At 39.2% G+C, this 24,367-nt stretch overlaps 1 protein-coding gene across 2 annotated transcripts in view; it reads left to right on the top strand.

The window, feature by feature from the left end:
* LOC149180252 (Transducin/WD40 repeat-like superfamily protein) overlaps nucleotides 1-24,367 on the top strand; it is a 251,176-nt gene that overhangs the window by 146,675 nt on the left and 80,134 nt on the right. For both annotated transcript variants that reach the window (XR_016256905.1, XM_089415989.1), the window contains exons 3-7: nucleotides 3,293-3,400; nucleotides 3,483-3,592; nucleotides 3,811-3,918; nucleotides 4,008-4,053; nucleotides 16,716-16,847. Coding sequence is in view for 1 of the 2 variants with exons in the window: in XM_089415989.1 (XP_089272115.1) it covers nucleotides 3,293-3,400; nucleotides 3,483-3,592; nucleotides 3,811-3,918; nucleotides 4,008-4,053; nucleotides 16,716-16,847 (504 nt within the window). In the remaining variant the exon portion in view is untranslated. The remainder of the gene's footprint in view (nucleotides 1-3,292; nucleotides 3,401-3,482; nucleotides 3,593-3,810; nucleotides 3,919-4,007; nucleotides 4,054-16,715; nucleotides 16,848-24,367) is intronic.

The raw sequence follows: 24,367 nt of genomic DNA, 5'->3' as shown, positions 1-24,367 counted from the left end.
AGCCCTCTTCCACCGCCTTCTTCCAACTTTATGCATTAGTCATCTGTGTTACGTGTTGCCTCAAGGTGAGATACGTTAATATAAAGTGATTGATGAGTTTAACCTTTAAATTTTTATTTTTTCTTTAAATTATAATTTTTAAACAAAATGAATACTAATACATAACTTTAATTTATAATATTAGAATAAATGAATAGTTATCCATATAGATATGTCAAGTGTTTGATATATATAAAAGAGGAATATTTGTACATATTTACATTTAGGCGATTGAAAGTCTTAATTTTATTTAATAACCTTATAATTACGAAATATTTAATATGTATCTTTTAAGAGTGTCGACTTTTAGGTAATACTTCCCTTCTTAAATAATTTAGGTATTTGAATAATTATTTAATAAGTATACTAGTGCAAGGCATGCGATGTGTGCATATGTAGCTATCATATGCATAAATCGTATACATGCTAATACCCTTTTGCCTATAAATCGAAATGGGTCATTACATAATATAACCTAATCGTATTTCAATTAAACAATTTATATAAATAATCTAGTCGTATTTCAATTAAACAAATTATATAAATAAATAGTCATTATAGACCAAGAAAAAGAAAAGGGGAAATTATAAGTTGAATGCTTACATGGCATCGAATCATAAAACTTAAAAGTGAAAAAGGAAGTGGAAAAGATTATATTTTAATAAAATCTTCCTAAAAATATTGAAGTATTTAAAAAGAAGTATGAGGAAGTGAATATATAGTATCTTTTTATAAAGTATAAAAATAGAAGAACAGTTATACAAAGGCTTTTTATTTTTTTATTTACACAAGATATAAATTATTAAAAGGATTATAAAAATTCAATTAGAAATAAAGGGGTATTTTATAAAAAAGTGCAAGGAATATATACAAGATATAAAGAGAAAAATACTATAAGTTGGAAATATATTTTTATAGGATGAAAAAAAAAGAGCTCATCTCTTTATATAAGCATAAGAGAAAAATTCAAATATATACAAGTGGAGTTATTAGAGGAATTATAAAAGTGAAGGAAATAATTTTATTTCAAAGATTTTAGAAGAGAAAAAGAAAAAGAAAAAGAAAAAGAAAAAAAATAGAAAAGTCGAAAAGAAACAAAAAGATGCATTCCATAAGTAACTGTGGTTTCTTTTCAAAATATCCTTTTTGTTTAGAAGGATATTCTAATTGCCAAGAGTCATTTAGAAATCAAGATGTCGTTTGTGAAAAATGTCACAAAACTTTTACTTTAGTTGAATATCAAAGTGATACACAAAAGCAATCATTAGAAGGAGATAAGAAGTTTCGTGAAGGGATAAACCAATTAATGGTGACACTTGAGCGACAACATGCAAATTTTAATAAAGGATTGAAGAAACTAGAATCCCACTTGCAAGTTGGACACCCAAGACCACTCCTACAAGACAATGTAATCTAGTGTATTGAGAAATTGCTGTTGGAAGATCAAGAGAATTCATATATTAAAAATTTAGAAGGCAAGATAGCGAAATTTTAGAGAAACAAGGAAGCATCACAACATAAATATAAATATCTTGAGGATATGCATTATAAGGAAGTAATAATAAGGGACGAAGAAATTTCTTGCCTCAGAGACCATAATGAAAAATTACTTGTGCAAGTCATGAAGGCTAAGGTCACAAAAAAAGAACTCAAGGCACACCTATCAGAACAAGAAGAGGAAAATTTACACTTAAAGAACCTTAACCAAAAGTTATTAGAACAAATCAAAAGTTTAAAAGAGTAGGAGAAGGACACTAAGAATAATGTCAACAATTCAGGAAACGAGGAACTTTCTCGTCTAAAGAATCATAATCAAAACCTGCTTACGCAAATAAAGAAGCTTAAGAGTGATAATAAGTCACTAAAAGACAATTTAGAACAACTTATTCAAGAAGAAGCATCAAAATCTTCAAATGTGCAAATTCAAGTTGAAGAAAAGGGAACAAACACTAATCGAGATAATACCACAATTCAGAAGATCCCAATGCAATTGAAGGAAAAACATATTTAGATGAAGTTTAGATGATGAATATCCCAAGTGAAGATTCTGTAACCAACTCAACAATGTCAGTACTTGAAGTAAATCAGGAAATTGCCACACACATGATAAGGGAAAATCAAATCACAAGAACTCCTTATCGACATCCGAATGACAAAAGCAAACATCTCAATCAGTCTGCTTATCTGTATCACTCGGAAGAAAAACAACAGACTTATGTTCCGAAGAATGCCAATGTTTGCACAATCTAGTCTTATGATAACAATTTATCCCAACTATCAAGTAATTATAAAATTCCACATAAGATTGATTTTGGATGGTTAGATCATTTCACAGTACGACAAATTTGTACCACACAAAGAAGTTCATATTGTCTTGTATCATCAAAGATGACAGTTCCGAGACAACAAGACATTTGAGACAAAAAAAGAGATCAAGCCTTTTCATTAATAAGCTTTAAAGACAAAGCTTTTCAAAAGGGGAAGGCAATGTTATGAATGTAAATAATTAATAATTAAATAGTTAACAATAATTAGTATATTGAAGAGGCATGTCCTAAGGACATGACCGTTCATGAAGGGGCACTTGCCTAGGTATATAAGGGGGCCCTCATTTGTAACAATCATATCATCTCATATCTCTTGTATTCTAACATTCTTATATAATATGTTATTTGTCCCATGATGAACATTCTTATATTTCACATATCCTGAATATTTTGCTGTGTACATGAACTTTGTTCATAACAAACACCTCCAAACTTAGTTGCCACATGTCACCAGGAAACACTTCAACCATACAATACTGCTTTTTAACCCCTCAACAGGAATCTCAGACCAACTTTATGTTATTTGTTGTATAGATACCTCATTTGGTAGTCAGGTCACCGTTGATTCACTCTTTGTCTCAGGATTGAGTTCATATGAATGGTCATTAGTTATCTTGGAGTTGCAAGTACTGTTACACTGGCTAGGAGTATTAAAAGTACTTAGCACTAAAAATTTCACTGTGCTTACATGTTTCTTTGTCATTGTTCTTTGAGGAACATACATATTGGTCTCTGATTGCATGTAAGACGGTAAATTATTGTTGGCACACTAACTATATAGGTAGTTATGACACAGATCTTTGAGAAGTTACTTCTATGTCTTTACCTTAAATGTTTTTTTATGCTACATTTATACGTTCAAGTATGGGTCTATGGATACCCATTTATGATAGAGAAGTTGTAGGTCTAAACTGGCTGATTCACAGGTGAATTCAGTAAAATTCAACGAGTATGGTGCAGCAATCATATCAGCCGGATATGATCGTACAGTTAGAGCATGGGACTGCAGGTCACATAGCACAGAACCAATTCAGGTACAGAGATTAATACTTCTACATTGTAAGGAGTGAGTTGTTTTTCTTACAATCTGAAGTTTGTATTTGTCTGATGTCACAGGTAATTGACACATTTGCAGACAGTGTGATGTCAGTTTGTTTAACAAAAACTGAGATTTTAGCAGGATGTGTGGATGGAACCATTCGCACTTTCGATATTCGTATTGGACGGTATGGGCCAATGCGCAATAAATTAGATTGAGCCAGATTTTTATTTCTTGAAGCATTTTGGTGTTCTTCTAAATTTTTGTAAGATATAACATAAAATGGATGGGTTCTGTAAATTGCAGTTTATTCAGTCGATGGAGATGGTTGTCTTGTCACATGGGTTACTTTCTGTTATGTACTAATGCTTTTGTCGTAGCACTGCTGATGAAATCTGTTTTCAGGGAGATTGTTGATGACCTGGGACAATCAGTTAACTGTATCTCACTTTCAAATGACAATAACTGTATTCTAGCTAGCTGCCTGGATTCGAAGCTTCGCCTTGTTGACAGGTTTTCCTCTGTTTTTACTCAGATGTCTTTAGAGTTGTGTTGGAAGCTTGGAACATTCTTTTGCATTCTAATAATTGATTTTAATATAGGTCAACTGGGGAGCTTCTTCAAGAATACAAGGGCCATGTGTGCAAGGTTAGTGTTGATACTTCTCATTGTCTCTTGACAATATATGCAAAATTTATTCCTCATTTAAGACATAAAAACAATAGATAATTGTAAGAGATAATGGATCTTATAAGAACATCTAATGTGGTTATCATGCCAGTTTTGGGCTATGCATTTGATCAGGCTCAAGCAAGGGATGGATGTTGGTATCATATTCATTTTTTCTTTAGGACAATCATTTTGGATGTTATCATATTCACTTCTCCTTTACGACAGTCACTTCCTTTTTCTTTATGATTGGAGTTTGATTGCACAAATAACGTTGTTGAGTATGAAGGTTTGATTCTTGGATTGAATTTATCTATGTATTTGAGAATTAAAGTTTTGTGTATGTCTGGAGATTTCGATCTAGTTGTGCAACAAGTGAGGGATCAATGTTTGGCTAAAAGTCAGAGGTTGAAAGTTTATAGGAATGTAATTTGGGATTGCATAGAATACTTAGATTGTTGGTTTTGTTCTCTATCCAGGCAATCCCAAGAGACCACAGCCTACAAACAAATGTTATGGTCCTTTCAATAGCTAGTTTTCAGCCATGCACTTGGCCTCCTTTGTGCAAGTATGAAGTGGAAGTAATTTTGAGACCTTATGTGCTGGACAACATCTACAATTTGTAGGTGTTTCAGGACGATGACCATATTTTGAAATCTCTGATGATAACATCTACAATTTGCAGGTGTTTCAGGAGGATGACCATATTTTGAAATCTCTGATGAATTGTCATGAATTTATTTCATATGCTATGGATGAGAAGCAAGAAAATAATCTGGGAGATAATCCAGATATATGTGAAAATTTCTAAATAGAAATCCTACTCCAGTGATTAATATTATTTCTTCTACTTATTATCTCAGAAATAAGTTATTCACAGTATTCTTACGGCAAATATCGAAATATATTCTACTGCAGCCTTCACAATTAAAACATTGCAGAAATTAATGTAATGAAAAACATTGGCACAAATACAATCACAATGATAGTTATTTTTGGACAATCGTCCCCAGAAAAACTCAATGTGGGAAAACTGGTGCAGTAGATGAGGGTTTTATTATTCTTTAGCAAATTCTCATGTACAAATTACAATCAACAAAATAGGAATGAGAAATTTTACAGACACTTCTTGACCAAGTTCTACCCCAGGTGAAGCACTTCTTCTTCCCTGGAATCCTTCTGATCTTGCCTGTGCCAAACTGCTCTTCCTGGCTCAACGTCAAGCTGCCCATGTAGGCTCTGCGTCAATATGTCCCTATGCTGCCTCTTTCTGCGTCACCTTGTTCCTGCTCTGTGTCTTTGTTGCCTTGCACTCTCTGAATATGTTGATGCGCTCTCTTCCTTTCTCACTTGCAACTCTCCTGCTGATTCGATTTTCTCTTGCCGAACTTCAACTAGTGAGAAAATTGATCTTACTCAGGTAACTGAGTATATGCCTCTGGTGTGTTCTCCAAGTGCCCATCAAGTCTCCTCTTATAATCCTCTCGTTGATCAATCAACGACCCAGATTAGATTCTAGTCAATGGTTAGGATCATTTGACTTGATCTCTACTTTCTTCTAGAAGTTTCACCTACAGTTTAGATTAATACCCATCAATTATTTTAATTTCCTAAGTTTAGACTTAGGTTCCCATTAAAAATAATTATTTATTTTAATAAAACTGTCTCCAGGTAGAATTTCCCAAAACGATTTCTGGGTATTGGAGAATGCACGTGTCTAAGCCTTCCTACAAATTTTGAGGCCTAGAGCACATCCGATGCTACCCCAAATCAATACCTCCTCTTAGCGAGGAATGTGCTCTAGCAATACACTGCCACTGCACATTGCTCTAACTCTGAAGTATCGTCCTCTGCACTACTGATGACTGACATGCTGTCCACCAACCACTGCGCTGCTGCTGTAACTGTACTGTTGTTGACATTGCCTAAAGCATAAAAACTGATAGCTTGTAGACTTGAATGTAAAAATACACAAAGGTATTTGTAATAATAATTTATTAATATATAAAATGTACAAGTGATGATTGTTTACAATGAGGACCTGCATTTATATACCTAAGCAGGTGTCCTTCGTGAATGGGCATGTCTTTTAGACATGCCTTTTCACTTAACTTAATGACTTTTTAACCTAATTAATATTTAACTATTTAATCTTTATATTTATTTTATTGAATTAGTTGTTATGAATTATATTCATAACATTGCCCCTTCCTTTAGAAGCTTTGTCCTCAAAGCTATATCACTGGCAATTGTCTTTGCTGTTGTCGTCTCCGCATATGGAAGGTGGAAGGTCTCCGTCACTGGTGACTTGCTAGTAACTCTATTTTGAGTCCAAGGTTGTCTTCCTTAATAATGCTGTTTTTTCTTTAATAATAATATTTTTTTATACTATATATATATGTACATATATATATTTTTTTTCATATTAAATTTAATTAATTAAATTATAATTTACATATATATTTGTTATATAATTATATATTATATATAACTATAATTATACAATATATATTATTTGATTAAATTAATTTAACTCCACTTTTGCAGAACGATTGCGTTGACGGTCATGACGGTTGACCTTGACCATGACTCCTCATTCTTTCGCGCGTTAATACTGTGGCTTTTGCTACGTTCCAGACGTAGTGGCTGGTTGCTCCACGTTGGCCCTGCAGACGTCGCCGCGTTAATACCGTGGCTTCTACTACGTTCCAGACGTGGTGGCCGGTTGCTCCAAGGTGGCCCTGTAGATGTCGCCTTCGCTGCAGACGTTACAAGCACTGGTGCAACGTCGAAGGTTGAAGCAGAGAGGCACGGGACAGGGATTTTGGCGCAACCAAGTTCGACCCCAGAGTCTCTGCTTCTCTTTTGGATTTCTTTTCGGCCTCAAGCGCATCCCAGTCGTATTGAAAAGGCTCATGCGGGTAATTTTTCCAATGAATTTTTTTACTCTAAAACTACACATATGGAGGCCATGTCGAAAGCAATGGCGACTGGACCTTCCAGTGTAGAGGGACCATCGTACTCCACATCCTCATAAGGTTGGTTGAATTGTGAACCATCATCGACAGGCATCCCGGTGGAGCCGTGCACCACCGCATACAAATTTTAAACGCCATTTTCTTTTGTGTATGATGTGGGCTTTCCAAGTCGAAATTGATAAGCCGAATGGGGTGGGGAAGGATGAGGAGGAAGTGGAGCAGTGGGTTCCATGGCGTTAGCTAACTTATCCCCCAATTCCACTTCGGCAATTTTCCTTCCTACCTTACAGATGGATCAATTGTAATTAATTTCACCGGGTTGTTGTTCATCTAAGGAATATCGCTGGTTGCGCTGATAATCCCTTTCTTCTTCAGGCAGGTAGCCCCTTTCTTCTTCAAGTTGATAGCCCCTTTCTTCTTCTTCATCAGGATAAAATATGGCCTCTCCATCTTCGTCCTTGTTGCGATTGTTTTCATAGCGGTTCATATTCAAATCCTGATTTATGTCATTCTCATCAACATCAAGATCAACTTCATCTGGATTTTCAACATTATAATCTTCTTGAATTTTACCAAACTGTTCAACGCATTCAGGATGTGAATGTAATGGCACATTGTGCAGCGACGTTCAAAGACCCCCATGATTATATTGTGCCAAGGCTCTGATACCATTGAAGCATAAAAACTGATAGCTTGTAGACTTGAATGTAAAAATACACAAAGGTATTTGACATTTGTAATAATAATTTATTAATATATAAAATGTACAAGTGATGATTCTTTACAATGAGGACCCGCATTTATATACCTAAGTAGGTGTCCTTTCGTGAATGGGCATGTCTTTTAGACATGCCTTTTCACTTAACTTAATGAATATTTAACCTAATTAATATTTAATTATTTAATCGTTATATTTATTTTATTTAATTACTTGTTATGAATTATATTCATAACACTGCAATTGCCAACATTGCATCCGTACTACAACTCCCTCTGAATGTTTGCATCTGTGCTGCTACTGGTACTGCCACTGCCAACACTGCATCTGTAGTACAACTCCCTCTAAATGTCTGCATCTGTGCTGCTACCAACTGTCCTTGCCACTGCCACTGCCAACTGTCCTTGCACTGCAAACTGTTGTTGCTACTAAAGCGAATTTTCTACCATACCCATTTTCTCTTTGAACTGAGTGAACTTAGCTCTTCCGAGAGCCTTTGTGAGTATATTGGCCACCTGCTGTCCTGTGGGGACATACTGTAACTGTACTACCCCACGCTGAACACAGTCTCTGATAAAGTGACAATGGATATCTATGTGTTTCAATTGACCATGAAATACTAGATTCTTAGAGAGTTTGATACAACTCTAATTATCGCAGTAAACCTTGGTCGCTTCCATCCTTTTTCTGAATAAGCTCACAAGTAATTTTCTGATCCATATGGCTTTGTACGTAGCTGTGCTGGCTGCCATATATTCTGCTTCTACTAAGCTCAGAGCTACCGATTGCTGCTTCCTACTGCACTAAGATATCATCCCTGATCCAACACTGAAGCAGTACCCTGAGGTACTTTTACGGTCTATTGAATTACCTGCCCAATCTGCATCAGTGAACCCATTCAAACTGACGTCCTCCCCTCGGGAGTACTCCAACCCATATCTGATTGTTCTGTGTACATACCTAAGAATGTGTCTAGCTATTGCCCAATGCATTATTTTTGGTTCCACCATGAACTGACTAAGAGTGTTGACAACAAAACAAATGTCTGACCTAGTGTTGACCAGAGACATAAGCGACCCAATGAGCTCCCTGTACAAGGTGGGATCTACTTCATTGCCTTCTGATGCATCTATCTTCTTCTAGTTGGTGATCATGGGAGTAGCCATGGGTCGATAATCTTGCATTTTGAATCTCTTCAGAATTTCCGTAGCATACCTTCCTTGTCCAAGGAAGATCTCCCCATTCTTCTACCAAACTTCCAACCCCAGAAAATAATGCATCAATCCCAGGTCCTTCATGTCGAATTCAGCTTCAATGACCCAGTTAGGAACAAGTCATCTACATACAATACCGGAATAAGTGGCTCATTCTCTACCAACAAATAATAGAGATTGGGATCAACATCACTCTTGACAAATCCCCATTGCTGCAAGTAATTATCAGTCCAACCATACCATGCTCTGGGTGCCTGCTTGAGCCCATACAGGGCTTTCTTTAACCTGCAAACATGAGTTCTCTTCTCATGAGTTTTGAAGCCTTCGGGCTGTTCTATATACACCTCCTCTTCTATCACTCCGTTCAAGAATGCTGTCTTGATATCCATTTAGTGAATCTCCCATCCCATTTGAGCTGCTAGGGATATAACAGATCTGATAAAGGTATATCGAGGAACTGGGGTGAAGGTTTCTTTATAGTCTATTCCTTCTTTCTGAGCATACCCCTTTGCCACGAACCTTGCATTGTACTTCTCTATACTGCCGTTTGCAACATACTTGATCTTGTAGATCCATCGTGATCCTACAACTGATCTATCTTTTGGTCTAGGTACTACTTCCTAGACATCATTCGTCATGATGGAGTTGTATTCTTCCATCATGGCATCTACCCTTACTTTGTGTTGAACAACTTGAAAGCTAGAGGGTTCTTCAACCTGAGCTACCAAGGCCTGGTATCTATCTTGTTGTCTACGATGCCTCTTCTCGGCTCTAGGAGGTCCAACAAAGTCCTCTGCGTCCCTCAATGTCTGTCGTACTTCTCTGCTGGTTCTACCACTAGTGGTGGAAGGCTCAACCAACTCCTCTTGATCCTGTCGTTCCATTTGTTGAGAACCATCTACATTTCCTCCTTTTGAGGAGATACTGGTACTGGTCATTGTACTCGATCCAGGTGTGTGTCCTCCTTGCTACCCCTGCTGCTCTTGGACTAATGGAACATCTCCTAACTGATCTTCTGCAGGCATCTCACGAGATTTCCTAAAAGCTTTGTCTTCCATGAACTTTGCATCCCGTATTACTACAATCTTTCGACTGCCAGGAATGTAGATTCTATATGCCTTTGAGGTCTTGCTGTATCCTACGAGATACCCTTTTTCCACAGTCTAATCCAGTTTACTGCGCTTCTCGTCTTGAATGTGACAATAAGCCATGCTTCTGAATATCCTAAGATGACTGACTTTCGGTTTCTCTCCTATGAAAACTCCTTCGGGCGTTTTCTTCCCTAATGCTCTATGAGGAGTTCTATTCTGGATATATACCGCTGTGTTGTAAGCTTCTGCACATAGATACCTAGGTAGATCATGATCATACAACATAGCTTTGGCTGCCCCAACAATAGTTTTGTTTTTCCGTTCTGCTACTCTATTCTACTACAGATTATATGGAGTTGTCCACTCTCTTTTGATGCCCTCCTTTGTGCAGAAATTTGTGAAGTCTTTGTCTGTATATTCTCCACGATTGTCTGAACGCAATACCTTTATCTTTTTCCCTGTCACATTCTCAACAAGAGATTTAAACTCTCGGAAACGATCAAAGACCTCATCCTTGGTCTTTAAAAAATAGATCGAGGTTTTTTTGGAGTGATCATTGATAAAGTTGACGAGTATTCGCCACCACTAAAAGCTCTCGTGGACATAGGACTACAGATATCTGAGTGTATTAATCCTAATACGCATTCTGCTCTATTATTACTTCTGGAAAAAACTGCTTTAGCGTACTTCCCTAACACACATCCTTTGCATAATTTATCATGTTCACTACTAAGGACTGGTACCCCTGTAACAGTCTCTTTGAGCATCCTCAGTGCTCCATGGTGTAAATGCCCCATTCGCCAGTGCCATAATACATTTCGCTCCTTCTCACCATTATAGTTGTTGCCTATTAGTGCCATTTGTGATTCAAGCTGCAACCTATACAACTTGTTGCGTCGAATCCCAATTTTCCTTTTCTTCTTCCAGCTTGGATGCATGATGTATACTTTCTTTCCCATGAAGTATACATCATATCCCTTGTCCTGTAACTGGGACACTGAAATCAAGTTCATTCCTAATCCTGGCACATGTGGAACATTGGTGGCTCGGACGCTGGACCCTGCTTCCGTTTGAAATGCTATGGTGCCTCTCCCTACTGGAGTACATTTTGTTGTGTTTCCCATAGTTATTTGAAAGTCCATTTGTTCTTCTTGATAGGTCGAGAAATGTTCTCGTACTCCAGTCATATAAGTTGAAGCCCCGCTATCAATGTACCAAACATCCGCTGACGCTGAATTTGCTAGGCATGCAAATTCTTCATCTAATCTGGTAGATAAATCTGAGACACTTTGAGTATCCATATTGTGCCAATTTTTGACGCTAACTTGTCCCAGCAATTGCTGCAGGAAAAGCTGCATCCCACCTAAGTTAACCCTCCTTGCTAAATCTTCTGTTGCGTTGTTCCTTCTACCACTGATAAATTTTGATTGGAAAGACTTACCTCTTTGTCGACTCACTCAGAGAGTTTTCCCACGAATTCCAATCTTCTTGGCTTGAACTGCACAACCGCCTGGGAGATTCGAATCACTGCCCCTACAGGAATTTCAAATTCCCTTCTCCTTTCAACGTTGGGGAACAGGTTCAAGGTCAAGACCAACCACAACAACCTCAGGTTCTTTTTGGAGCAGAAACAACTACAAGAGAGGTAGCAAAAGTGGGTGAGAAAACTACAGGCATATAACTTTGACATCGAATATGTCAAAGGGAAGCACAACGTAGTTACTGATGCGTTGTCTAGGAGATCAACCACCTTGTCTTTGATAAACATTGCCCCAGACTGGAGGGCACAGTTGCTCGTTGAGTATTCCAAGGACAAGTTTGCATGCGAGATCCTTGATGGGTTGGTGATGGATAATCAGTATCGGGTGATGAACGAGGTGATCTACTACCAAGACCAGATTTACTTGGTACCCAACTCCCGATTGAGGGAGAAGATTCTGCAGGCTGCCCATGATTCACCACTAGCAGGGCACTAGGGGTTTACGAAGATATACTGGACCATTAGGGAGCGCTTTGCATGGAAGGGCCTCAAGGAGGACACTCTGAGGCATATACAGGAGTGTGATACATGCCAACGGAACAAGGGAGAGCAGACACACCCCGTTGGTCTACTACAACTGCTTCCCATTCCAGAGGGGAAATGGGAAAGAATATCAATGGATTTCATCACCAGGCTGCCCACAGTGCAACCTCAGGGCAAGGACTGCATATATGTGGTGGTGGATCGCTTAATGAAGTATGCTCATTTCTTTACCATTCCAACCCAATACTCAGCCTCACAGGTGGCCAAATTGTTTTTCGGGGAGGTATTTCGGCTACGTGGTCTCCCCAAGGCCATTGTCAACGACCAGGAAAGAGTGTTCATGTGTGGGTTTTGATAGGAGTTATTTAGATTGGTGGGTACGAAGCTCACCGCGAGTACCAGTTACCACCCACAGATGGATGGCCAAACAAAGATAGTTAACAAGTGGTTGGAGGGCTTCTTGCGTAACTATGTGACAGGGCAATAGAAGGCATGGATACGATGACTGCATTTGGGGGAATACTACTACAAGACTACACATCAAATGTCTATAGGTGTGTCACCATTTCAAGCCTTATATGGTTATGATGCATTGTCTTTTGCTGATGTTATGTTTGGAGACAGCAGGGCCCCAAGGGCTAAAGGCTGGATATAGGAGAGCCAAGACATCTTGAGGGCTCTAAAAGACAATCTGCAAATGGCCCAGAATCAACAGAAGCTTTATGTAGACAGGGGCAGAGTTGAGAGGTAGTTCGAAGTTGGGGACTTGGTCTTTTTGAGGCTCTAACCGTACCGACAGCCTACGCTCAAGCAGAAGGGGGCTGAAAAACTCAAACCTCACTTCTATGGGCCCTATCGTGTTGCTAAGAAGGTGGGGGAGGTAGCATATGAGTTGGAGCTACCACTGGGGAGCCAGGTGCACAACGTTTTTCATGTGTCTTGCCTCAAGAAGGCACTAGGGCAACAAGTCACCGCTACTACAGAGTTACCCCCTATGGATGATGAAGGCCATTTGGTGCTGGAACCAGAGGCCATTTTGGATTCTAGAGAGAGGCACCTACGTAATAGGGTCATCAGGGAATTTATGATTCGATGGAGGAATCTACTAGATGAGGATGCCACCTGGGAGGGGGAACAAATACTACAACATCCTTCTTTGCAGTTGCTTGAGGACAAGCAACATTTTGGCGGGGAGGACTGTGATATTCCTGCTTAGTGTTTCACTAAGGGAATATCGAAATTTTGATCAATTTTGGCACTCACATTATCTCACTTAGGAAAAAGGGGGCCTAGGGGACCCATATGTGATTTTTGGCCTAAGAGGCACTCCAACTATAGGCTCAGCGAAAAATTGTGGCTTTGGTGGAACGTGGGGGCCACCATGAAGGCATTTTCGGCCCACAAGAAGAATACACTTTCATTGGCTTGAAGAAGGTGGGTGGAAGTCGATGTGGGCCCACATGGGCAGCCTTGGAGGCAATTCGATAAAAGAGGGAGGAGCTCTCATTTTTGGTTATCATTCATCATTTTCGAATTTGTCTTTGACAAGAGCACACTTGAGCAGTGAGCCAAGTCTGCATGTGTTGTTCAGCACATCGGGTGTTTTCGAGTGGAAATCCCAGCCCTTGCTTCGGTGGACTTCGAGTGCCAGCCCAAGGAGGGAGTTTTTCTTCAGAGTAATCCACACCAGCGACAGGAGTTCGATTTGCAGCAGTAGAGAGCCACAACAACGCAGGGACTGCACAGTCATTGATAGAGGCATTCTGGGAGTGTGGGGAGATAAGGGAATTTGAGGTGGAGAATTGGTGGGAAGGCTTGGGAAGCCTTCTAATAGGGTTTGTAGGTATTTTGGAGGCATTTTAGCAGTAGATCATTCAGGAAGCTGAATTTCCCAGTTGGAGAGCGAGTCAAGCTCAAGGGGGTCGAAATTCCGAGGTCAAGCTTTGGCCGAGCCCTTCGTGGGTTATTATGGGTTTCTTGAGTAGAGGCCAGGATTAAATTCCTTGAATTTTTTGAGCAATAGAGAGGGCTCTAACAACTCTTCATTTTAGGCAACAACAACATTTTTTGGGTTTTACAGTGTAGCAGTTGGGCTGAATTGACAAGGCTTGATGGACGATGATTCAGGGATCATTGAGGGATTTGCTAGCTTGCTAAAAACAAGCCAAGGTGCACACATTCCAACACCTTGGTTGTACAACTTTCTCATTTAATAAAATGAGTGGAGAGCACTGTTGTGGAAGCATTTTCGTGCTCTGATTGTCTGTTTCGATTTTTGTGATGTGTTGTCTATTTTGCTTTGATTATTCACTGTTAATTTTCCCTTAGGGATATTACACGACCATTGAAAATAGCTTGATCATCTTTTAATCTCCACCGTCAAATTTTTACTTTTGAGGAAAAATTCGAATTTTTCGTAAAACCCATTTTTAATTAATCCAAAAATTAATATTTTGGATTAATTTTATCAAAAATTTGACTTTGACTTAACCACCAGGTTCCAAGGGCTCAATTTTTCTTAAAATATCCATTTTTCCCTTGGTGGGGGGGGGGGGGGCTTTAAAAATTGACTTTCCTTTGGCCCACGATTTTTTTATTATTTTCCACTTGGAGAGAAATTAATTTCTCTATAATTTATTTTTTGACTCAAAAATTAATTAATTTTCTGGCTTAGGATCTAATTTAATTTTGCCAGAAAAATTAATTAATTGACTCTAGAGGGGATTAATACTTTTTCCACCCTCAAATATTTTAGCCATGGTGTTGAAGTATGAGGGACCGTGCACTAAAATATTTTTACGTCAAGATATTACAATTAATTTAACCCTCAAACGGGGAATACACCTTTACATATTGACCCTCATGAAATTACCCAATTCTGCGACACAATATGATCTAGTATAGACAAAGTGTGTTTGTAATAAAATAGTTCAGCCAAATGTGCTTAAATTATTCCCAAACACACTTTTACAAAGACTCGATATAACACTAGTACTCACCTAAGAGGCTAAGACCTTGTCAAGAAATTCCACCTTAGCTTTGGGGTTTTAAGATGGAGGAAAAACTCTGTCGATTCTCCGTGTTTAGAAACACTCATAATTCGGGAAGGTTAAAAAATTTCCTAGGATGGAATTCTTTGCCAAAATCAGAGGCTTACCTATGTGTTGTTACATAAATAAACGGTCATACTAGCAACATTTACAATACAATTTGCAAAAATTGGGTTTACAATGATAACACTGTGTTGGCTGATGACTTTGAGTTCTGAACTTTTTTTTTTATGTCTTCGCATTTTGCTTCCTTGGATTGTTGACAAAATGTGGTCAACAGGTCCTAAGAGCCCTATGCAATGGGGTAAGTGAAGTGCCTCGAGAAATGTAAATTATGCTTTGAATTGTGAGTCTGTCATGTGGAGAATTGCATTAATGATTATACTGTACCATGGCCAAGAAGATGCATATAGACTCTATTACACATCACCATGTGGAAAAGACATAGGTGCACTTACGATATGGGCTCGACAAGCCCTACATAGTGTGATTACCTCTACAAAACCAATGGCTCCCATAATCCATGTGTTCCAAATTCCAATAGATGCACCATAAGGCCTCTGATTCTATCTAGGACAAAAGGAATTTAGAGTGAGGACTAGATGAACAGGGCATGGTCGACCATAAGAGGCTTAGGGTACCATATAAATATCATCATATGGCCTACAAGGCTTTAGGAGTTGCATCTCATTGGTCTTACAATGGTGTTGTCTTGAAAATATATAGGCTATCTTCCAGCAAGTAACAGTGCCCTCTTGGGTTATGCCTTGTAGATTAGTGTTTTTATCACCAAGCACAATTTGGGAGGTAACAATCCCCATGGTAAATGGCTGCAAAGGACATGCTGATTCCTTGGAGCTTTTGGATTCCACATTGAAGAGACCTCATTCCTCTTCTTGACTTGCAACTAGCAACTCAACCCCATTAGGCTCTCAAGGAGGTTCTAGTCACAAGATATTTCAGCTATCCACCCCTCCCCTCTCTTGAGCACCTCAAGTTGCATCTTTTAGATTCCTTCTGAAGACCATGAGTGTTGGGTGAGTTTCGGTAGATGCTTACTACTTGCTCCAGATTGCACAACCTGGACCTCTTAGCCCAGGGGTCTTTTTGAAGGCCATACTCTGTGATTGATGAACCCTATGGGTGCCTTGTCATCCACCTGATCCTCTCATTGCATTTCTAGCCTTGAGACCCCTTGAAATGCTCTCTTTTGACAGGAGATGGGTAGCTTTTTTGTCATCATCATTTATTATGCTTGACACTAACGTTATATTTGTACTGATTCTAGCTAATATATTGGTCATGTATTAAGTTCCTAAATACGTAGATATTTTAAGCATAAAACAGGGAACAGTCTCTTTGTGAATATGGTGATGAAGGATAATTTTTTTGATATTAATAATCTACATGAAGTGCTGTAAACTTTAGATTTGTTGCTAAACTGTTTTCGAATTTTGCAGAGTGTAAATTGTGTAGGCTATAGAAGTATAATTTCTCAAGAGAATATTATTTCAATTATATGCCAAGATTCTATAGCTTGACTGAAGTTGTCTTTCATTTTTTTCAGTCTTATAAAATGGATAGCTGCCTCACGAATACAGATGCGCATGTTGTTGGTGGTTCTGAGGATGGTCGCATTTTTTTTTGGGATCTGGTGGAAGGTTCAGTTGTTTCATCTTTCAGAGCTCATGCATCAGTGGTAGTATTTTTGTCCCATATTGACATTTTTGTTCATATCTGTACTTTATATTGTTAGGGAATTTTGCAGGGGGTCCTTTATCCTGGGATATTCCTTACATTTTCCCCTTAAAAATACAACTAAATTTAAAAAATAAAGCAATGCTGCAAAATACTAGATAAGAGAAACTTAACATGCAAAATTAGCTTTTGGTTTGTAGCAGATATTGGATGAGAAAGCTTACTATTGGAAACTCCATTAACTTCTCTATCATAGTGAAAAATAAATGTTTTATAGAAAGTTGAAAAGCAAGGGAGAGAAAAAAGTATTTTCTCAGGTTCATAGTATGCAGAGTTTTGAAATTTAATCTGGTGATATTGTTGCCTACAAATTGGGGCTATTCTGAGAACTAAGTTGACATGATAATAGGTGCAAAACAAACATAAATAATATGGAGGATGTATTTTTGTTAATGATGGTTTCAAAGAATACAAATATAGAAAGGGAACTTAATATGGGCTGTTCAACGTGAATTGTGAACTTGTGATAGACTTGATAAGCTGTCTTTTATTTTTTGCCGGGGAGATGTATTTGGCCACCACAAAGATTGGTGTTGGCTGTAGGGCAATGGGTTTGAACTAATTCCCAATTACACAATGCTGAAGTTCCCTGATAATTGGGATACATTGGCTTTGTTCTTATTACTCACATACTCTAGTTAACGCTGGAAACTGTTGTTCTATGAAGTAGCTAAGATCGTACCAATTTGAGTATTGCGAATTTGAAAGGTTAAGACATTTAGAGGATTGTTTTCTGTTTACACGAGGGAAATTATACAGGAAAGAAGAGGATCATTCCCAAAATTGAAACCTGTTAGTGTGTGGAAATTTGTGCTTTTGTTAATTAGATTTATATGTAGGTGACCGGTCAATTCATCTTGGGAATTTTTTTTGCATTTAGACCAGATTTGGTTATACAACTCCTAGCTAGTAATGTCATTTTTAGGAAAGCTATAGGATCTTTGGAAGTTGGATTTAAATAAAATGTGCTAGCCCTCCTTACTTGTGTAGGGGAAGGGGGATCTTGTGTGAGCACTCTTTAGCTCTATGATGTAATATTTGTGATCATTGTTGAAAACTGGCATTGACAAAAGATTGTTGAGGGTTTGGGTGTTGGGACATTGATAAAGAATGACAAAAGTTGGCAAATTGTGACAACCATTAAAAAATTCAAAATAGCATTTTTTTTTTTCAAAATTTTTAAAATATAAAACAAGAGTAACATCAAATAAGCAGATTGACACATAATTTTGGAAAAAAAAACACTGATGTATATGATGTAGTGGATGCCAAATTATAAGTGATACTCAAAGTTGATATTGAACCCGGATAGTTGATATTACCTATCTATTCATAATCAGTGAGTTAAAATTAGTTCATCATAACTGAATTGTTATCATAGTTATTATAATGGTTTAGGGAATTATTCATGAGACATGATTTTATATTTGGTATTCTTTCATTTTAACAGTTTTTGTATTGAAATAGAGATCATTTGGAGAGTCTAGGTTTCATCAGTTCAATGTTCTTACTAGAAGATGCTCAATTCAAGATGGTAAACTATTCTCTAATGATTTTCGATGATGAAAATTTCCATCCATCCCACTTCACATGAGACAACAAGGTCCTTTTGTGCTCACATGAAGATCACTTCAATTACTTGTAAAAGGATAAATTGGCTAAAGTGAAATGGAATTTTTGGAATATTCTCATCATAATTTTAATTAGTTAACAATATATGCCAATCAAGAAAGTATGTTTTAATTTCTAATTCCTCAAGTGTAGGGTAAGGGTGATAAATGCTTTTATTTTCCTTCGCAAGTATTATTTGTGGAAATAAGGGTATGTTCTCCACTGCTCTCTTGCCCATGCCTGTTAGGATATTCCGACACATAGGATATAGTTAAGTTCAACTTGGTCTAGTATAGAGTTAGGTAAAGTGTGTTTCTTTACCGTTGTACATTTTGTAACTTACAATCCGACGGTTCACTCTCACCTCGGTATTACCGACACTTGATCCGTGGCTTGACACCCGATTGGTCCATGAGTTCTATTTAAAGCGCATGGAGGGTCATTGTTCGGGTAATCCGTGCATGAGAGAAGCTTATGTAAATTTTCATTCTTTGATTAATAAATTGCCTGTAGTACCCACGTTGGGACAGGCCGTGGACTGTTTCCCTCCTTGCACTCTGAGGGTTTTAACCACGTCAAAAATACTGGTGTATTGATTTGAGATCTGGTTGTGAGCGGTGTCCTTTTGGTATTCTTTCTGTGGAACTTACCCTGTAAATTCCTACATGGTATCAGAGCTATTTGAGGGCCGCGTCCGTTGGTGATCCAAATCTGAAGCCGGTAGAACTGCATGCGGCTGTCGTTTCCTAGATCTGCTGTTTCTGACTGCTTTCGGGCCGAGAGGACTGCTCTGTTGCGTTCGGAGCATCTGTTCCAGTGAGGAACCCCTTTCGTTTCACGCGAAAAGGTTTCCGGTAGCCCTAGCTGCGTCATTTTTCAGATCGGGAGGTATACAGTGTTTTTTGCAGTTTACTGTTATTTTCTCTCTGCTTATTTCGGTCTCAGTTTATTTAGCCTTTTTTTTAACCGGATCTATACCTTTCATTTCTGCGTATGCTCTTTGCCCTGCGACTCTGTGCGATCTGGGCAAATCAGAAACAGAAAGGAAGGATTTTTCTCATGCGTATGCTCCTTTCTCTGCACCTTAGTGTGATCTCGGAAAATCAGAAACATTGAGAAAAATATTTAGTTTTTCGGCTAAAGCTAACTTTGAGATTTTTTTTTAAAATTTCTAGTTTTTTTGGCTAAAGCTAACTTCGAGCCGTAAGGTTCGTTTTTCTTTGCATATTCGTGTTGGGTTTTGTGTTTTGTGTTTTGTAGGGAAAAAGAGCTTTCTCAAGGCAAGCACGCAAACCAAGGCCCCCCCCCTCTCTCTCTCTCTCTCTCTCTCAAATTTTTTGTATAGATCAATGGTTCAAAGCTATTTTAAGAGAGTAGAGGTCTTGGGTTCAAGTCTCCATTTTGTGGGGGCGGATTTTTTCATTCCCGCACATTCGCGCACTTTGCCGGCAACGTCAACATTTTTTTTTCAAAAAGCCATAACTTCTTCATCCGGAAGCCTTTTTCAGAGCCGTTTTTTTTAAAACCGCCTATTTTCTCGGTCTTCAAGTCTTGCAATCCCAAGAGGGTATTTTCCTTTCCCAGTCCAAGTATGCTTGTGATATTCTTCGTCATTTTCACATGGAAGACTGTAAGCCAGCCCCTTCTCCCTTTCAGTCTGGAGTCAAACTTTCAGTCTCTTGTACTTCTCCTGAAGTTGATGCTACCTTATACCGTCAACTTGTCGGAAAACTCTTGTATTTAACCCATACTCGTCCTGATCTTTCCTTTGCTGTTGGCCTTGTTGCTCGTTTTATGCAAAACCCCCGTGAAAGTCATTGGAAAGCAGCTAAAAGAATACTTCGTTATGTTCGAGGTATAGTACAGTTTGGGATTCATTACAGTGCCAAAGCAGCTCCTCTGTTAGTTGGTTTCACTGATTCTGATTGGGCTGGTGACCCTGATGATCGGAAGTCTACTGCCGGTTATGTCTTCACTCTTGGTTCAGGACCTATTACATGGGCTTTTAAGAAACAGGCTGCAATTTCTCTTTCGTCAGCAGAAGCAGAGTATCGTGGTGCCGTGGAAGCTAGTAAGGAAGCCTTGTGGCTTCGTCAGATCCTATCAGAGTTTGGCTTTGAGCAGCAGCATCCAACCACACTTTGGTGTGATAATCAAAGTGCCATTCAGCTATGCAAAGATCCAGTCCAGCATCAGCGCAGCAAACACATTGAACTACACATGCACTTCATCAGAAAGCTCATTCATGACCATGTTCTTGAAGTGCAATATTGTCCAACAGATGATCAGGTTGCAAACATCTTCACAAAGGCTCTCACAGAGGCGAAGTTCACTAAACTTCGATATATGCTTGGAGTTCAGGAAGTTGTCACTAAGGGGGGATAGGCTCTAGTGCCTCCTTCCTTCTCCTATTGTGTCATATTTGTAAATCCTTCAATCCTATCCCAAGTTGTTCTTAAGGGGGATGTTAGGATATTCCGACACATAGGATATAGTTAAGTTCAACTTGGTCTAGTATAGAGTTAGGTTAGAGTTAGGTAAAGTGTGTTTCTTTACCGTTGTACATTTTGTAACTTACAATCCGACGGTCACGATATGTAGTGATCCGACGGTTCACTCTCACCTCGGTATTACCGACACTTGATCCGTGGCTTGACACCCGATTGGTCCATGAGTTCTATTTAAAGCGCATGGAGGGTCATTGTTCGGGTAATCCGTGCATGAGAGAAGCTTATGTAAATTTTCATTCTTTGATTAATAAATTGCCTGTAGTACCCACGTTGGGACAGGCCGTGGACTGTTTCCCTCCTTGCACTCTGAGGGTTTTAACCACGTCAAAAATACTGGTGTATTGATTTGAGATCTGGTTGTGAGCGGTGTCCTTTTGGTATTCTTTCTGTGGAACTTACCCTGTAAATTCCTACAATGCCTTGGATAATATTTAAGGTGCAGATGCATAAATATAAGTTGATTATCCAACTTATTTGACCATACATTCATATGCGTGTGCATGGACAACTACTAACTTATCAATGATATGAATATGAAGAGGAAGATGAGGAAGAAGAAGAAGATCCAACCTTTGGGGGTCTATAGAGATAAGTTCCAAATTTTCATTGATCTCATATAATTCACTCCATTTAGGGCTTTTAGTAACTACCAGTGAGTTGATCCCATTCTTGTTTTGTGGATGTGTGTATTACAATTACAGTGGACTTAAGGGGAGCCTTTGGTAGCTCACTGACTTATAGCTGAATGACAGTTCTGGACTATAGGAAGCCTTCGTTTAACATCTTATAACTTGAACCAAACTCTGGTCTTCATATCACTCAACCAGTATGAAATCCTTGGGTATCCTAATTCTCTAGGATGCCACTAGAGATGTGTTGCTCTAAAACTTACACGAAAGGACATCCTTAGGAGTGTAATATTCCTTTACTTTTCCAGTTGATATGTTTATCTGTTCGAATAATAGAATGGTTGAACCATTCTCTTTGAATCCAACTAGATGAATGCTAGTCAATTATATCTTTTGCTACGTTATTCAAATTTTTATTTTCTGTCCAATTTGTTCGAATTTGATACTTTAAATTGCGACTGAACCTATTTATAAAATAGAATCCATTGAATACATTTTCCAAATACCCGACAATGTTATATTGAATCCATTCATACCAATTGAAAGCTTCAGCTCTATAATTGTGTCATGTCCCTTCTCAAATACATTTGTAATACGGTGTTGCTACACCATTTTGCACAATTTTGGCTAAGGAAGAGAACCCATCATTTTTGAATTAAGGACTTAGGAGGCAATTCGACTTCATTTGGTTGCTAGTGGAATGTGGCAGCCACCCACATGAGAATTCGGACTGGGCCATTCGAATGGCTTGGAGGGAAGTCGAATAGGTGGATGGAGAGGCCCACATGAGGCAAGGGAGGCCCAAGGAGTTATAAGGAGGGATCAATGCTCATTTTGGGATTCATTCTTACATCTTGCAAACAAAATTACTTGATTGTTTGTTCTGCTGTTTAGCCACGAATCTCTCAAGCGGGAGATTCAACCTCTACTTCGAGGGACCTTCCGTGCCTGCCCTAGGGAGGCAGTTCCACAAGTATTTCAGGAGTTCTAGGGGTGTGTCACAACACTTCCATTCAACACAGAACAAGGAGTGCGTATTTCTGGGTAGCTGGAGATTACGCAGGGGGAGTTTGGAGCCATCAGAGATCAAGTAATTGCCGAGAGAGCTAGTGGACTGAGAGAGCAGCAATAGGCCAACATTCTATGTGAGTTTTGGAGCCAACAGGGACAACATTCCAGCAGCTCGAATTGTTGGGCTTGGGGATAGCGCAGAGGCCATTCCAGCAGTTTTCGTCGAGCTTAGGAGCAGGTGCCATAGGCCGAAAGCCCATTCGGGAAGTTGGGGATTTGATAGTAGGGGGTCAGACTAGCACTTTGGGACCATTTCTGGGAGGATTTGCAGGTAGTTTCCAGTAGGCCGAGTTTTGTAGTTGTCTAAACCAAGGGGGTCGAATTTCAGAACTCTAAACCAACCAAAATCCTTTGTGGGTTTTTCTGGGTTTAGGCCAAGGAGTCCAGCGTTAGAAGCATATAATTTTTTGGGCATTAGAAGTGGACCTTTCAACCATTTGAACTTCAGTAGAAAGGTAGTTTTCTGGGCAGCGCAGTGCAGATTGGTGCAACAGTTGGACAATCTTCAGTTCAACCATTTTCTCACCTAGGTTTGGTCATGCTTGTCCATTGAGAAAAGCCCAGGTGGATCATCTTATTATCCATTTTATTTTTCCTTTAGAAAAGTAATAAAATGGCTCAACAGTTCCTTATTTGTAGCATTTCTATGGGTGTTTAATGTGTATTTCGTTTTTTATAATTTGTTGCACAGATTATTTGCTTTATATCACTTGTATTCCTATTTGGGATCATTACAGTGGTATCAAAGCCTAGTTCTTGGCTCAGTTGTGGGGATTGTCTCCTATGAGAGAAGGGGATCAGCATAACATCACCTACCAAAGGCAGAGGTACTGGAGCAGAGAAAGAGAGTTGGAGATTACTCCAGACACGGAGGACAGGGAACCCAAAATTATGAGCTATAGAGGACCATATGGAGGATGTACTTCCCTACTTTCGATGACACTGCCAAGTGCACGGCTAGGGCTTGGGTTGAGATGAAGGACACATACTTCCAACTCAACCGAATGACAGAGCAGGAAGCCATCAAGATGGCCACGCTGCACATGGCGAGGGAAGCCCATGACTGGTGGTTTTATGGCTTGGCCACCCTAGAGCATGCCAATGTGGTTTCTTATGAGGACTTCACCAGGAGGGTGGTGGAGCATTTTGACTAGAGAGATCCAAAGGCCCATTTCAGAGAGTTGACCCAATTGCGCAAAACAACAACCCAGAGCAGTACATCTCAAAGTTTCTACGAGTATCAATGATGGTTCTGGATCTGTTAGAGGCTAGGAGGGTGTACACCTTCATTGAGGGCTTGCTTGAGCCCTTGCGTGGACTGTTGAAGTTAAGCAGACCCTCCACGCTGTAGGAAGCAGTTTTGTGCGCCAGAGATCTACAGGGGGCCATCCCCAAGACTAGAGCACCTTTTCCTGCACGGACCCCTTTTCCACAAAAGGGGCATGAGACTAGACCTCCACCTCAGAGGACCACACAGGGGGGGGGGCAGTTAGATGATGAGACACGAAAGGACCTCAGGAGGAGGAAACTGTGCTTCACATGTAGGGAGCCCTGGGCACCGGAGCATCGGTGCACTACCGGTAGAGCACACTATATTGAGGTTTTTTCTGACAGTGACCAGGAGGACGAGGTGGAGCAGG

Source organism: Pinus tabuliformis, chromosome 3_2 (genome assembly GCF_031772625.1).
Source record: "Pinus tabuliformis cultivar Carrire ecotype Pingquan chromosome 3_2, CPIR1, whole genome shotgun sequence".
NCBI lineage: Eukaryota > Viridiplantae > Streptophyta > Pinopsida > Pinales > Pinaceae > Pinus > Pinus tabuliformis.
The sequence above is the reverse complement of the archived record's forward strand: the minus strand, read 5'-3'. Positions and strand labels throughout refer to the sequence as shown.